The sequence below is a fragment of the Rhinopithecus roxellana genome, chromosome 13 (assembly GCF_007565055.1).
Source record: "Rhinopithecus roxellana isolate Shanxi Qingling chromosome 13, ASM756505v1, whole genome shotgun sequence".
Lineage (NCBI taxonomy): Eukaryota > Metazoa > Chordata > Mammalia > Primates > Cercopithecidae > Rhinopithecus > Rhinopithecus roxellana.
The window spans coordinates 30168856-30183016 of record NC_044561.1 but is presented as its reverse complement, the minus strand read 5'-3'; the positions used below and the strand labels follow the sequence as shown (position 1 = coordinate 30183016).

Here is a 14161-nt window from a genome sequence, read left to right as displayed (position 1 = left end):
CAATTGGATCGATCATTGGTGGCTTAATTCTTGACTGAGAGGATCACTTAGAGGATGCTGAGATTATAACTTTTTTTCCTCCCCGCTTACAGTTTTATATTTTGTTGTGATTCTTTTCTCAGTCATTCCTGATATGGTTTGCCATATTATCAAGCACATGTTTGTCCTATATTGTAACAACTAATATAGGAGATAGAAATCATCACGATACTCTACAAAAATTGAAAAAGTTTTATTAAAAAATAATTCTACTTGGCTCTCTTTGCCAGTTGGATGGATATAGAATGCCTTATATAAGTGGACTTAAATTACATTAGCTAAGAAGATGGAAATTTCAGGCCAAATACTTTAAAAAAGCATTCTCCGTTGGGCACGATGGATCACGCCTGTAATCCCAGCACTTTGGGAGGCCGATGCAGGTGGATTGCCCAAGCTCATGAGTTTGCGACCAGCCTGGGTAACACGGTGAAACCCTGTCTCTACTGAAATACAAAAAATTAGCCGAGTGTGGTGGTGAGTGCCTGTAATAGCAGCTACTCTGGAGGCTGAGGCAGAATAATTGCTTGAACATGAGAGGCGGAGGTTGCAGTGAGCCGAGATTGCGCCACTGCACTCCAGCCTGGGGCACAAAGTGAGACTCTGTCTCAAAAAAAAAGTAATCTCTCAAATTTACCATGTGGAAACTTTTAATGGCCCCTTAGGAACTGTGTTTATAAGCAGTAAAACAAATACGAAAGTATTTTCTTCAAGCACATTGAAAATTGCTGAACAAATAAAAAGTTCCAAAGTAATGTTGTAGATAGTCACATTTCCCTATTATGAGAGAGAGGAAATTACATCTACAGCCTAGATATAGGAATGTGGTGGCCTGGAGAAGAGCAGACATTGGTGAGGACAAGAAATTAATGGCAAAGAAATGGATCTAACCATAAGGATCATAGAATAAAATAAATTTTAAAAAATGGATACAAAAAAGCATTAAGGGAATGGCGACTTAGGTTACACCCAGGATAAAAATACAAAGGAAACAGAGTAAAACGTACTTTTGTTTACATAGGTATGATGTTTGGGAGGGAATGAATTACACTATTGTGTACTCTAGTGGATACGTTAAATGTTTAGAAATTGACATGGGTACCGTATAAATGTTTAGAGGCTTCTAAACATTTAAAATGTGCCAAACAACTAATACATGTTGTTAAATACTAAACACATTTTAAAGGTATAAAATCTGCTAAATATTTATAATTTCTAAACGTTTAAAACATTTTCAGCAAAAAAAAAATGATATGTTTAGGATAAATATTTCATTTTAGGGTGCATAAAAGAATACGATGTGTATGGCTCACTCGAAGCACCCATGTGCATTTAGTGTTTGGCCATAAGTTGCATACATTTATAGTCTAATAATAGTTAACATTTATGGAGTGATTTCTGTACTTAAGGAATTCTTCCGGCTGCTTCACTTATCCTATCATTTGCCTCTCATTGTAACCCCATGATCAAATTGCTATCATTCATTGTCTCTCTTTTACATTTAAGGAAATTAAATTTTTGAGAGGTTCCATAATGTTTACAAGGCAAATACTGGTGTTAGAGTTGGGAATTCAGATAAATAAATATATATGGTGTTTCTTCAGGATGTACATGCTTTGACAATTTAAATGGGTTCAGTCTCACAGCAGGCAGAGTAATGTGCAGGTAAAAAAATACATTATTAACTTAATGCTTAAATCTTCTAAGGAATGTTTCTAAAGCACAAAAACTGAGAAAATCCTGGAAGTACAGAAACCATAGTGGGGACCTTGAGCATGACATTCTGATGATCAACCACTCCTATTATCTGGAGGACAGCATGGGAGACCAGGCAAAACTTGGGATATCAGTTGGTTACTAGACCTAGCAGCCCCAACTCCTCTGTCTTTTTAAGCAGTAAGCAGCTTGATCCTTACAAACTCTTTACCTTCCACTAGAACTATCCTAGCTCTTCTTTCATTTTAGGAAGAATGTTACTGTTGGTAATCAAGTTATGACTTACAAAAGACACTTAGTCACTCAGGAATCATATGCCTATTAACAGGCAGGACTCCTTTGGACAGTATCAATTCTACATGATTTCAGCAACTTGAGGGTAATGCGGCTATCCATATTGGAAAGCCTATCCTTTCCAATCAGTTCAGCTGGCAAAGATGATAACTTATGGCGTCCATTCGTTTTGAGTTTCAAGACCATCATTAAGCTACGTCTTGTTTGGCATCCCCAACAGAATCATAGTAGATGTTCACTATTTGGGTAATGGATACACTAAAAGCTCAGACTTCACGACCATGCAAAATATGCATATAAGAAACTTGCATGGGTACCATCTAAAAATATAAAAATTTAAAAAAAAAATCATGGTGTATTCATGATTATCTGTTACCATCAAGAATAGAATGTGTTAGTTATGCTGGTAGTCGAATGGGTGCCTGGTGGCATTCTGTTTTAATGTTGGGGTTTTTTTTCTAACTTTTTAGTGGCTCTCATTACATGCTGCAGTAATTAACAGGGGTTTGCCCAGAATAGTATTTCAACAGGTAAAAGATTACTTTAAAAAAAGGTTTATGCGCTTGTTTGTTTTTCTACCTGTTTTACTCAGATCCAGCATAACAATCAGTTAAAATTTAGAAGAGCAAATATATTAATTTAATTACAAGTAAACTTTATTAGACAACATTTATTTTTAGCCATAGCTGAAAAAACAATAATTTATTTGCTTATGCTTGAAATAGCAATGCCCTATGGGAATCTCAGTAATGCTGATCAAAGTCTCTTCTATGCTCTTCCTGCTTGCTAAAAGGAGATGAACACTGACAAATGTATGCGAATCATATATCGAGGGGAACGTGCTCAGAAGAACAAAGATGCAATGGACAAAGATGCCTGAGGCACAGTACCTTCAAGAAATTCAAAATCTAAAAGTTCATGCTCTATATAATTATCATATGTATTTCTTGTAATAGACTTCTGATTTAACTAATATTTTCATTTCTCAGATAAAGATACAGAGATATAAATAATTTGTTAAAAATTATTTTAACAAAAAGTTATAAATCCAAAATGTCATACTAGTTCTGTCTGTCTGTCTGCAGATATTTCATTATCCATCCCTACTTTCTGTGTTTGTTAAGCCATGATATAAAGCCAACAAACGCTGAGGACCAAATGTATGACACAGGTGAGGTGATTTTATTATTAAGCTCCTTAGCACTTAAAACTCCTCAGAAGAAGGACAAAAGTGGAGGGAAAGAATAGACTATCCCAGACAGAGTACTAATGCAAATATGCAGATGACAGAAGGTAGGGAGTAGAAAAACAAAAGACAGGTCATTTTAGAATCCATAACCATATTCTTTTCTTGCCTAGAATTTCAAAATAAAACCTTGCTGAGTAGAATTCCATCTCATGGCTTCAGTAAATGTAGGCTTCTGTACAAAACATTACTCTCCATATTTTCACAATTGATTAAGAGAACATTTCTGCATCATTTTCCCCAGAATGAAGTTTGCAGCTCCCAAGGATGTACTAAATGTGGTTGACTGTTTTTCCTGTTCTCTCTAGTGTAATAATAGACCACGGTAAATTACCCTAAGATTGTCAAAGCTAAAGCATTTTTCAAATTTGGTTTATAAGCTGGAGAATATGAACAGCCAGTGGCACCTCTTCACCTTACACTATCCATAGAACAGAGACAGTGAAGTCTTTGGAATCAATTTTATAGTCAAGACATTAACCTTTGTGGTCATTTGCCCAGCAGAAAAAGTAAGCTGTCAAAAAACACAAAATCAGTCACTATTCACTTCTTTTTATGATTATGAGTGTGTTAACAGCTTTCCCTTCAATTACATGACTAGGGTTATTTTGCCAGTAAAGTACCAAAAAGATAATATATATCTGAAGCAAATTTAGATATTGTCTCTTTGCAGAAATGCCCTGAAATGAGGGCAATCACTCATTAACTTGAGTATAGATTTTAACTAAAATTTGTTTGACTGAAAATTACAATATTATCTAGCCCAAAGAAACTTGGGAAAACCAGTGTTGTGTTTCTTTTAACTCCACTGTCCAAAAGAATAAAACTAGAATTCTCCCTCTCATTGTTTTGGAAAGTCATGAAACACTTGAGCATATTAACAAACTTTCGCAAAGGATAAAAACAAAACTGATGAATGTGGTTAGTCCAAATTAATCATATAAATATAAACTTGGTATCCAATCTATTAATATTTCTTAAAACCAGTGTCTCAAGCAATTAATATTTGAGGAGAAGGGCTTTAGTTATTTGAGGTTGGAATGGAATGATATTACTGGCATAATTCAGGAAACAAACTGGAGATTAAAGGGATACCTACAAATACTAAAATAGACATGTGGCAAACATGAAAGAAAAGAAAAAACCTAGGGCAATTTCTAACTCTTTGACTGTGCTCACTACTTCTATAGTCACCCTTACTAGATTAAGAACTTCCTACATCAGTAACTGCATCTTCTTCAATAACAATCAATCTGATAAACAAATCATCAACTCAATTCCATTTACAATAGCTACAAAAATAACTAGGAATACATTTAACTGAGAAGGTAAAAGATCTCTACAAGGAGAACTATAAAACACTAATGAAATAAATCATAGATGACACAAACAAATGCAAGATCATCCTAATACCCACAGATTGGCAAAATCAGTATCATTAAAATGACCTTACTGCCCAAAGCAACCTACAGATTCAATGCAACTCCTATCAAATAATAACATCATTTTTATAGAATTATGAAGCCTAAACTTCATGTGGAATCAAAAAAGAGCCCCAGTAGCCAAAGCAATCCTAAGTAAAAAGAACAAAGCTGGCGCATCACATTTCTTGATTGAAAATTATATTACAAGTCTACAATAAACACAACAGCAGAGTACTGTATAAAACCAGACAAATAGATCAATGGATCAGAATAGAAACACAGAAATAAAGCTAAATACCTACAAAAATATACACAAGGGAAAGGACACCCTATTCAATAAATGGTGCTAAGAAAACTGGATTGTCATATGCAGAAGAATGAAACTGAATCCATGCCTTTCCCTGTATACAAAAATTAACTCAAAATGGATTAAAAACTTAAATGTAATATCTGAAACTGTAAAAATCCCAGAAGAAAACCTAGGAAATCTCCTCTAGACATTTACATAGGCAAAGAATTTATGACTAAGACCCCCAAGAGCTAATGCAACAAAAACAAAAATAGACCAATGGGACTTAATTAAACTGAAAAGCTTCTGCACACCTAAAGAAATTGTCAACAAAGTAAACGGACAACTTACAGAATGGGAGAAAATGTTTGAAAACTATGTATCCAACAAAAACTAATATCTAGAATCTACAAGAAACTCAAACAACTCAACAAGAAAAAAAAATAACACTATCAAAAAGTGGGCAAAGGACATGAAGAGACGTTTTTCCAAAGAAGACATACAAACAACCAACAAACGTGGAAAAATTCTCAATATCATTAATCATTAGAGAAATGCAAATTACAACCACATTAAGATACCATCTTACAGTAATAAGAATGGTTATTAAAAAAGCAAAAACAACAGATGTTGGCAAGGATGCAGAGAAAAGGGAACACTGTTGGTGGGAATGTAAATTAGTACAATCTTTATGGAAAACAGTATGAAGATTCCTCAAAGAGCTGAGAATAGAACTACCATTTGATCTAGCAATCCCTACTATTGGGTATCTACACAAAGAAAAAGAAATTGTTATATATATTAAAAACCCCTGCACTGGTATGTTTATCATGACACTATTCATGATTGCAAAGTCATGGAATCAGCCAAAGTGTTCATCAATGAATGATTGAATTTTTAAAAGTGATACATAAATGCAATATGATACTACTCAGCCATAAAAAAGAATAAAATTGTGTCTTTTGCAGCAAAATGGATGGCAATGGAGGCCATTATCCTAAGTGAAATGACTAAGAAACAGTCAAATACCACATGTTCTCACTTATGATTGGGAGCTAAACAATGTGTATATCTGGATATACAGAGTGGAATAATTGACTTTGAAGACTCCAAAAGTTGGGAGAGTGGGAGAGGGGTGAGAGGTGAAAAGTTACTATTGGAGACAATATAAGCTATCTGGGTGATGGATGTACTAAAAGCCCCGAGTTCACCACTGCATAATATATCCATGCAACAAAACTGCACGTGTACCCTTAAATCAATAAAAATAAAATAAAATAGAACTTTAGAACAGAAGAGCTTCCATACATCAATAACTGCATCTTCTCACTTTAATTAACAGACTTTAGTATTCTTATATTAATCTCCCAGAAATGCCCGCTAAAAACCTTATAACACATCCTATTAATGAATAGAACGAAGAGTATTAAGGTCATTAGGAGTGGAGTAATTATAAATGAGCTTGAAAGCAATTTATCCTTTCCACTCTGCTTTTTCTTAGCCAATGATGGGAGTCAGCCTTCCATTACATTCTCTGTTACCATCATACAATGTAGGCATTGACCCACAGTTACCAGGTGCCTCAACTTGACAGCACCCTAAAGGGTGAATGTGGAGAGGAGCACAGTGTACATAAAAGGTGAAAAATCATAGAGAGAAGAAGAGAGAGAGAAGAAAAGCAAAGAGAAAAGGTGAGAGAAGAAAATAAACAGTTGGAGATTATCAGAGATGAGATATTAAGGAAAGATTACTCATGCAGAAAATGGAAGAGGCAAAGAATATTCATTTTGTCTGATTCCTGAAATCTGAATCTTCACATTATACTTTGAAAGGTTTAAATATTGAAAGTATTCTAATACGTTAATTTCCTCCTTTACTCTCTGCCTCGCTGTTTCAATTGTTTGCATTCCACTTAAAGATTGCATTAGAATGGAGGAAATTCTTCAAGTCACTACAGAACTAGATTCTCTATGTCACTGGACACCCCTTCCTTCTATCATGGGATTGCTGCATTTTAAATATTTCTCTGTACTCATCTCTCCTTGCAAGGCCTGGTGCCTTCCGCATTTGAAGTTATGAGCCTCTAGCTCTCCGCATTTGAAGTTATGAGCCTCTAGCTCTCAGGACTTCCTTACTGGCCATGCTACTGTGACCCCTTTGAGTTTGTTTTCTCAAATGGTTTTTATAATCCACATTATACTCATTCCACATTATTTAATGATGAATTAGTAGTCCATCTTCAATGCTAATGGCATAATTCAGACTCATAGGACCTTTATGTCTAACAAAAATTTTTAATTACCTGTTTACGCCAACGTCAATGAGTAGCACTGCACTTCATGACACAATTTTTTTTTTTTTTTGAGTGAGAGTCTCACACTGTCACCTAGACTGGAGTGCAATGGTGTGATCTTGGCTCACCACAACTTCCACCTCCCAGATTCAAGTGATTCTCCTGCCTCAGGCTCCCAAGTAGCTGGGATTACAGGTGCCTGCCACCATGCCCGGCTCATTTTTTGTATTTTTAGTACAGTCAGGGTTTCACTATGTTGGCCAAGCTGGTCTCAAACTCCTGACCTTGTGATCCGCCCACCTCGGCCTCCCAAAGTGCTGGGTTAACAGGCGTGAGCCACCGAGCCTAGCCCAACAACACGTTTTTATTAATTGTAAATCTTTGTATGCGAGTGGCAGAAGTCTTAATTTATTTTAATTATTTTATTTAGTTTAAACTTAAAGAAGACTTTAATGACCCATATGATCAAAGCACTTAAAGAATGAATACAGCTGGCTTAAGGTACTTGGGAATCAGAGGCTTCAGTGTTGCCGGGAGTTTCTTCCTGTGTTTCCCTTCTCTATTCTTCTAGTTTTTGTGGCGGGCAGATTTCTATAATCAGAGGATGTGGTTCCCACACTTCCATGCTTAGCCCATATTATCTCCCATATAAGAGAAAAGATACCCTCTTTTTTCAGGTTTAATTTTAAAAAGCTTAAGGAAATGGAGTCAGGGAAAAAAAAATCAATTAAAGCTCGTGACATATTATTGGAGGAAATCATAATCTTTGAAAGTTATTTTCCCATTCATGGAGAGTTGTTACTAAATATTTTATGAAAAAGTTTTAACTGAATTTTTACACTACCTTTAGCCTCTGAAAAAAATCACTTGCTCAAATTAAAATAAACAGAGAAGGTCTTATATCTCAGATGTAAATAGCATCTTACAAATATTTATCTTTATTCACACTGTCACAGCTGAGCAGTGGATTCTAGGGATACTGAGGGAGGTTATAAGATCTAGAACATTGAAAGTAATCTAATTTTAGCTCCCACTCAATGCAGAAATCACTGAAAAATAATACCTTTTTCCTTGTTGAGAAACTCAATAACCCAAAGAAAACACACAGGTCAAAATAGTTCTATAAATTTATAATTTATAAATATACACTTATAACAAACCAAAGTATTTCTCCCTATAACTGTTTCCATTACTCACAGTTGTAAACCTTAAGTCTTTCTGTCTTCTCTGCTTCTCTCTCTCTCTCTCTCACACACACAACACAAACACACACACACACACTGAATAATTCATTTTCTCCTATATTTAAACACAACCATAATGCCCTCCCATACCTAACATTTCCTATTTTCCCTTTTCCATCATAATATTTCAGATTTATTCAAATGTTTTGCATTTTATATTTAATTGCCTAGTTGACATTTCTGAGCAAACTCGAATACTGTTTTAAAAATGTAAACAAAAAACAAATATGATTGTCAGCAAAAGGTGTCTTCCTTGAAAAGACACCCCCATTATGAGCATACTCTCAATAATTCTGTTAAGAATCCAACCAGTTTTCATGGCAGAAGACATGCACTTGCTGTCTTTTAGGCAGTGGAAGGCCCAAAGAATCTCCCCATACACGAGGCCTTACGATAAAACCTACGGAAACGGATGTCCAAGGAAAAGACATCTGGGGGCCTGGAGCCCCCAAAACAGATCACAAATCAAACTTTGAAAACCAATAAAAGGCAAAGAGAACATATTGGAATCAACAGTAAATGGATTTATTAGGTGAAACAAAACTGAACTTCCATATACTTTATAAGATGAACTTATGTAATAACGAATCACTTGTTTCAAAATTATAGACATTTGACTCTATATTTTGCTCATTCATTAATTTCACAGTCTGAAAGAACTAGCCTGTCCAGCCAGTACTTGATGCCAGAGAAAGGATGAAGAGCTAGTAGTAAGAGGTGTTAGCTCACATTGCTGGAAAAGCCTATGATAACAGCTCTACGTAGAGACTGAGGCATTTTGCTTAAAAGGTCTGGAAATTCAGCAAGTTGATCTACAGAAGATTGATCCATAGGCTGGTCTGTAACAAGGAGACTGGCAGCTCCTAGAAGCCAAGTAAGTTGGGCGGCAGAATCCAGAGCCATAGCCCAGGGAAGGGAAGCCACAGCCTCCATAACCCAGGGATCTGAAGCCACTGGACCCACAGCCCACTGAGTAGCACCTCCTCGATCCATAGCCCAGGGAGCGGCAGCTGCTGGATCCAAAGCCTAGAGACCCAGAGTAACTCGTCTGGCAGGGACTGCAGAGCAAGGAGGTTCTGGGGCGGTAGCAGGAGGTCTGGCAGGGGCTGGACTCCACAAAGGACGTCTCGCAGCTGGTGGGCTCCCAGCAGGTCTCCTGACAGCCCCTGTAGAGAGAGGAACCCAGCTGGCAGGTGCTGGGAGAGCAGAGGTCAGTACTGGAGACCAGGTTGCTGGGATAGGAAAAGCCACAGGAGGAGGCTGGGTAGCGCAGGTAGCCGCCAAAGGAGCGGGAGGAGAAGTTTCCAGAGCAGCAGTTGTAGGACATGTTGACAGGAGATGTGAGTTCAGCTGAGTTATAGTGGAAAGATTATCTGAGTTTGAATGTCACAGTCTGTACTCCAAGCTCTATATGATCTTAGACCTGGGTGTGTCTACTGTCTGGACACTCCCTCCTCCTTGCTCACCTTTTATTATAAGAATGCTTCTCTAGGTTGTTGTTTAATTTATCACATCTTCATATACTTAGCTGTACTTTAGTCACTCTGGAACACTTAGAAGGAAGCCACTCAGTTTTTTTTTTTTTTTCCCCCTGGAATTCACTGTGGTTTGACCTTCAATGTTATATGTCATCACATTTATGAGTATCTTGCCTCTTATTACTTGAGTACAGTAAGTCCTTATTGTACCAAATGGAATCACACAAAATTCTTTCTTTACTTCCATTAAGTTATCAGGAGCATAAGTGGTTACTACTGAAAATAGTTTGTCCTTTTTTTTCACACAAGCATATTATTTGTTACTAGAAATAGTGGATTTCTCCAAATACTAACTATATTCAGTAGTCTCAGCAATCTGTCAGTTAAACCGTTTAGTGGTATCTTAAGAGCTCAAGATCAGAATTGAGGAGTGCATCATTATCTCGGGTCTCCATACCAGGCATCTTCCTTAACAAGAGGTTACATTAGATGATGCTCACTTAGGAAACAATAAACACAACCTTTTTAGTAAGACTTTAAATCGAAATTTCTCATATATTTTCTGATGAGCTTATCTTATAGCAAGCATTATTCTATGGTTATGCTCTAAATCAACTCATACTTTTTTGTTTTATTTTTCAATTATTCTTTTCTGGATGAAAGAACAGATTCTTAGCTGCAATTATTAATTCATACTTAAACTTTAAGGAACTATTAACATTTTTCTGAGGCTTTTAACTTGAAGTATTAGAGTTATATGGGTCTTTAAACATCCTCTGGTCAACCCATACATGACAAAATTACCTCTCAGAGAGCTTCATTAACTTTTCTGTAATTTCTCAGTAAGACAGAAGCAAAATTGAAGCTTTAATCATGGTTTTCTTATTCAGAGTCAAGTTGCAAATACCTTGCAAACATAAAAGTAAATTCAACTTTAACTTGTCTCAGAAAAGAAACTATTAAGCTTATTTATACTAACATATAAAAGCCTAAGTCTTATTTACCTTTCCTAAGGATATTCACATTGAATAGTGTTCAACAGGGGAATTCTATGCCTCACTGATCTTTATACATCTGAAGTGTATTTCACTTCCTAACCCAAGAAAAAGAAAACAATCTTGGTAATCCATGTTTAGATAAATGGGAGGAAGAGGCTTCTTATCTGTGCCTATTCTTCTTCTTTTGAATCTGACATTTTATTTGGTTTAACTAAGGGAAATGGCATTCACAATTGTTATCGAAAAGAGAGTCTCTTAACTACCTGAAAATTAACTTGCTTTATTCCAAAGCACGCTGCTTCAGAGCACTTAGTTACTTTGTTTTATGATTATCTCTCCCATGCAGAATCCAAAGTGTGGCATGCATCACATGAAGTGCCCTTGTGCAATACTTAAACCATCACTCTGATTCACTGAAGTAAAATAAAGCTGTGCTTTATGAATGGACACCTATTAAATTTACTAAAAAGTATGCACCACCCCCAACACGTGGGATTCCTTATAATGGCAGCTTTTAACACATTTAAAATGAGAAATATTTTTCTTTTTTTACTACATGTTGATTCTGCTCCAAAAAAAAAAAAAAACTTTCTAATATTGAAAAGTTCTTGCCTTTCTAGACCAGCTCCCTATGTCTGGGAATAAACACTAAAATAACTTGGGAATAAGTCAATTCCAATTAACAGTCCCTCCACCCATTCCTAATTGGGTTAACACTTTTTATTAGGAGTTACTTGTGCACTTTGTACAAATGCTAATGAACAAGTCACGAATGCTAATAAATGTGTCCATCTGAAAGGCAGAAAAAGCAAAACAAAACTAGAGTAACCTTAACAGTTCAAAAGTGGATTCTGAAACTAGTAAAACACTCTATGTGCTCTACATACGTAGGCAAAGTGTTAGTATAGAAGGAAAAATTCACTATCTTGGTATGTCAGGGAAAATGTGATATTGAAATCTTTTCTCTCTTCCTTCCTTTTTTCCTTCCTTCCCCTCTTTCCCTCCCTCCCCCTTTTCTTTTTCTTTTTTTCCCTCCCTCCCTCTTTTTCTTTTTTTCCCTCCCTCCCTCTTTTCTTTTTCTTTCTTTTCTTTCCCTCCCTCCCTCTCTCTCTCCCTCCTTTCCTCCCTCTCTCTCTCTCTTTCTGTCTCTTCTCTCTTTCTCTCTTTCTTTCTTCTTTCTCTTTTCTCTTTAGAAATTTAGGCATAACCACACTAGAAAGAATAAAATAATCATTAGAGTACACAGTAGCCACAACTAGCTTATGATCTGAATTACTTGAAAAGTGATTGTTTTTCCAAGTTAACTTAGTAATGTAGCAGAAGCTTTAAACTGACAATCTTCTATTGCAATGTTTCCAGAGATTCTTCAAAAGCTTTCAAGTTAGCCAAATATTAAGCAGTAGTAGAAATAGTAGAAATCCATATATTCTGCCCTACACCTTTTTTTTACTTTCTGTTCACTTCTTAATTTTGTGGTTTCTCTAGACTTAGAAGAGCCTTTTTATTGTCTGGTCACTAAAGAATCTTCTTCATAACAGCTGCTTTACACTAGATTTTATTTTTAAAATTCTCACCCAAGGGGAAATGTATCTATTAAACCTTAATGCTATGAAGGACCCACTACTGAGTAAAGGGCTTGATGGGAACTCCCTAGACTATCCTGTTCATGGTCTCTTCCCCAGTCCCCCCATGCAAGTCTACCCAGGCCTGTGGCTTTCTCGGAGGTCATCCTGCCTCATTGTTTGTGAGACTCTTCCAGGCCCTGGCACCTCCTCTAACTTCACTACAGCTCTTCCTGCTTCAAATTCATCAATTTTTATGTCTTCAGACCCTCATCATCCATGACTTTCATTTGAAATAAAAAGGTCAGGCCGGGCGCGGTGGCTCACGCCTGTAATCCCAGCATTTTGGGAGGCCGAGGGAGGTGGATCACGAGGTCAGGAGTTTGAGACCAGCCTTTCCAACATGGTGAAACCCCATCTCTACTAAGAATACAAAAATTAGCCAGGCGTAGTGGCGGACACCTGTAATCCCAGCTACTGGGGAGGCTGAGGCAGGAGAATCGCTTGAAACCGGAAGGCAGAGGTTGCAGTGAGCCGAGATCATGCCACTGCACTCCACTCTGGGCGACAAACAAAAGGTTTATAAACGGCTCTGCTTACACACCTCTCGGTTCTTCTTATCTCTTCTGAGACCTTACCCTTGCATTTACTGAAAACATATAGAAAATTAAAGGAAATTCTAGAGTAGTTTTCTGGATGCCTAAACTCACAATTGTCACCACGTTGTCAGATTTGTGTTCATCTTTCTCTTTTTTATTTTAAATGTTTATGGATACATGAGAGTTGCACATATTTATGGGCTACATGTGATATTTTGATACAGGCACACGATGTGTAATGATCAAATCTGGTAACTGGCATATCCATCACCTTAAACATTTATCATTTTTTGCGTTGAGAACATTCCAAATCTACTTTTCTAGTTATTTTGAAATATGCAATACATTATTGTTAATCACAGTTGCCCTACTGTGTTACTGAACACTAGATCTTATATATATATACATATAGAGAGAGATATATATAGATATAGATATCTAACTATATTTTGCACCCATTAACTAACACCTCTCTGTCCTTCTTTCCACTACCCTTGCAAGCCTATGGTAACCACCATTCTATTCACTACCTTACAGAGAGAGACCCCTTGTGGGCCAGTCTCTCAGTCTGATTCTTCTTCACATCCTTCCAAAGGCATCACAATAATGCATTCATTTTTGAATAACATTCCAGGAAATTGTCTATACATATATTTATCGGTTTATACCATTTATTGTTGTTTTAAGTTACAATAATGTCATCTTATTGGATACATATATATATATATATCTGTACCTTTCTTTTTATATTAAATGTATTTAAATAAAAATATCTAAAACATATCTAAGTTGACATTTATATATTTGTGTATTCATCATCACTACAGTAGCACTTTTAAATGCCAGGCACTGGTCTTAGCACTTTATTACAAATATTAACTCACTTAATCCTCATAACAATTCTACACGGTACATATTTTATAGATGAGAAGTTGAGACACAAACAAGTTGAGTTACTTGCCCAAAGTAACCCATGTAGTTA

The 14161-nt window shown here is 36.3% G+C and overlaps 1 protein-coding gene across 1 annotated transcript; it reads right to left on the bottom strand.

The window, feature by feature from the left end:
* Nucleotides 1–9051: 9051 nt before the first annotated feature.
* LOC104663633 (keratin-associated protein 13-2) lies at nt 9052–9921 on the bottom strand. Its single transcript, XM_010364909.2, has one exon. The coding sequence runs from the start codon at nt 9867–9869 to the stop codon at nt 9342–9344; it is 528 nt and encodes a 175-aa protein (XP_010363211.1). The 5' UTR covers nt 9870–9921; the 3' UTR covers nt 9052–9341.
* Nucleotides 9922–14161: the final 4240 nt, after the last annotated feature.